This window comes from Miscanthus floridulus, chromosome 14 (genome assembly GCF_019320115.1).
Source record: "Miscanthus floridulus cultivar M001 chromosome 14, ASM1932011v1, whole genome shotgun sequence".
Lineage (NCBI taxonomy): Eukaryota > Viridiplantae > Streptophyta > Magnoliopsida > Poales > Poaceae > Miscanthus > Miscanthus floridulus.
The window spans coordinates 57464699-57466492 of NC_089593.1; the positions used below are offsets into that span (position 1 = coordinate 57464699).

The following is a 1794-nucleotide window of genomic DNA, read 5'->3' on the forward strand; positions in this document are numbered from 1 at the left end:
TACTACAATATATGAAAAAGTAGTTCAAATTAAAGTAAACATACATATTGTATGACCCCATGTATGTAGAGATCAATTATACATACATATGCTATCTAGAGGCAAGTACGTACAAATCTATAACGAATCACAAGCTAATGACTAGAACAATGCATTTTAAATTGTAATACTGCTCCAGGACAGTAAATTATGTTCCGTGCTATTTTAGATAAATTTATATTTACTTGTTACTATAAATTACTTATCGTCAATAATGATCAAACCAAGAAAATGCACGGTATGGAAGATTGTTTAATCTGTATACATTCATAAGACAATACATGTTACTTAACTCTCAGCATATATGTATATATGATATATATTCATATAAGTCCGTCGAGAAAGGGTCGGTCGATCGATCGATCAGTACACGCAGTCACCATATATAGCAAGTTAGAAACAAAACATCAAAAAGGAAGAAGCTAGCTAGAAGACGAAATTAGAAGCTAGGTAGGCCACCATTTCATCCTCTCGCTCACTAGCTAGCTCCTACTTACAAGCTAGGCATGCTTGAAGCTAGCAGGAGGCTAGTTGCCTTAGTTATTCCTGTCAACTCTCTCATCAGAAGAACAGGACGGGAAAAACCTGCCCTTAATTGACACACGCTACTAATCAACACTGGTATAGTGGTATACTCTTCGACCATGCATGATCTGTTTATTTTCTCACGCACACATGTATATACGTACGTGACTTGTACCGGTGACGATGCCCTGTTGTCTAAACCCAGAGCGCGCCAGCGTTCATGAGCATGGGCACGAGCTCGCCGGCGAGGTGGAGCGACATGACGCTGTTGGTGCCGCCGACGAGCTTGCCGCCGATGAAGACGGCGGGGACGGCGGGGCCCCTCCCGCCCAGCATCTTGAGGAGGGCGCGCTCCATGTCCTTGCCCCTGGGGTCTCTGTCCAGCTCGTGCACCCGCGCGTTCACGCTCAGGTCCGCCATCAGCTGCGTCACCGTGTGGCACATGCAGCAGCTGCTCAGCGTGAACACCACCACCGCACGCTCCGACGCCAGCTGCAGCACACGCTCCATTTGATATCACTTGATCGGTGAGCAAGCTAGCTTGCCTTAGTTATCTCTGTCTGTCTGTCTATGAGTGTGTCAATGCAACAAGCTGCTAGCTGTGGATGCACGTAGAGATATGAGTAGTATGGACGACTGATGGTTTGGGAGCACAGGGGTGGCTGCCTTTTATAGAGTTTGCAGGCTGCCTAGGTTTCCCATAACGGGTCCGGGTCGACTACCACTCTAGCTAGCGCTGCACGGAATTCATCAACTTTTTTGAACAGCCCATCACGATCTAGTTTACTGAGATCAATTTAGGTGTTTGGATAATGCATGAGCCGTCTTTCCAACAGGGACCAAGGAATATATCTTTGGAATTGTGTTGTATTGACCTAGCTAGCTACTGAGAATCTCACAAACCTACACTTTTTCCTTCTCTTAGATCTGATTTCCTTATTCAGTAATGTTTCTGCAAAATATTTGAATTGATCAATTTCATGTCCTATTTTGTTCTGGACAGAAGAAGGGGTTGCCTTTGCAACATAATACGAGGGCATTCAATGGGTTAGGATCTAGGTTAGTTCACCAAGCCTATACCCCACTATGCTAGATTTGCACATCACTGCCGGCATCATCACTGCCGGATTTGTGAGAGCTGGCAGTGATGTACCTTCACTGCCGGTTATGAGCTTGAAAATGAAAAAATGATTGGGGCTGGGCTAAAACCGGCAGTGAAGGACCACATCA

At 45.1% G+C, this 1794-nt stretch overlaps 1 protein-coding gene across 1 annotated transcript; it reads right to left on the reverse strand.

Moving 5' to 3' along the window:
- Nucleotides 1-321: 321 nt before the first annotated feature.
- LOC136505203 (putative glutaredoxin-C14) lies at nucleotides 322-1211 on the reverse strand. Its single transcript, XM_066500338.1, has one exon. The coding sequence runs from the start codon at nucleotides 1072-1074 to the stop codon at nucleotides 760-762; it is 315 nt and encodes a 104-aa protein (XP_066356435.1). The 5' UTR covers nucleotides 1075-1211; the 3' UTR covers nucleotides 322-759.
- Nucleotides 1212-1794: the final 583 nt, after the last annotated feature.

Coding starts and splice junctions, on each gene's coding strand:
- LOC136505203 (XM_066500338.1), bottom strand. CDS start 1,074: ATGGAGCGTGTGCTGCAGCTGGCGTCGGAGCGTGCGGTGGTGGTGTTC.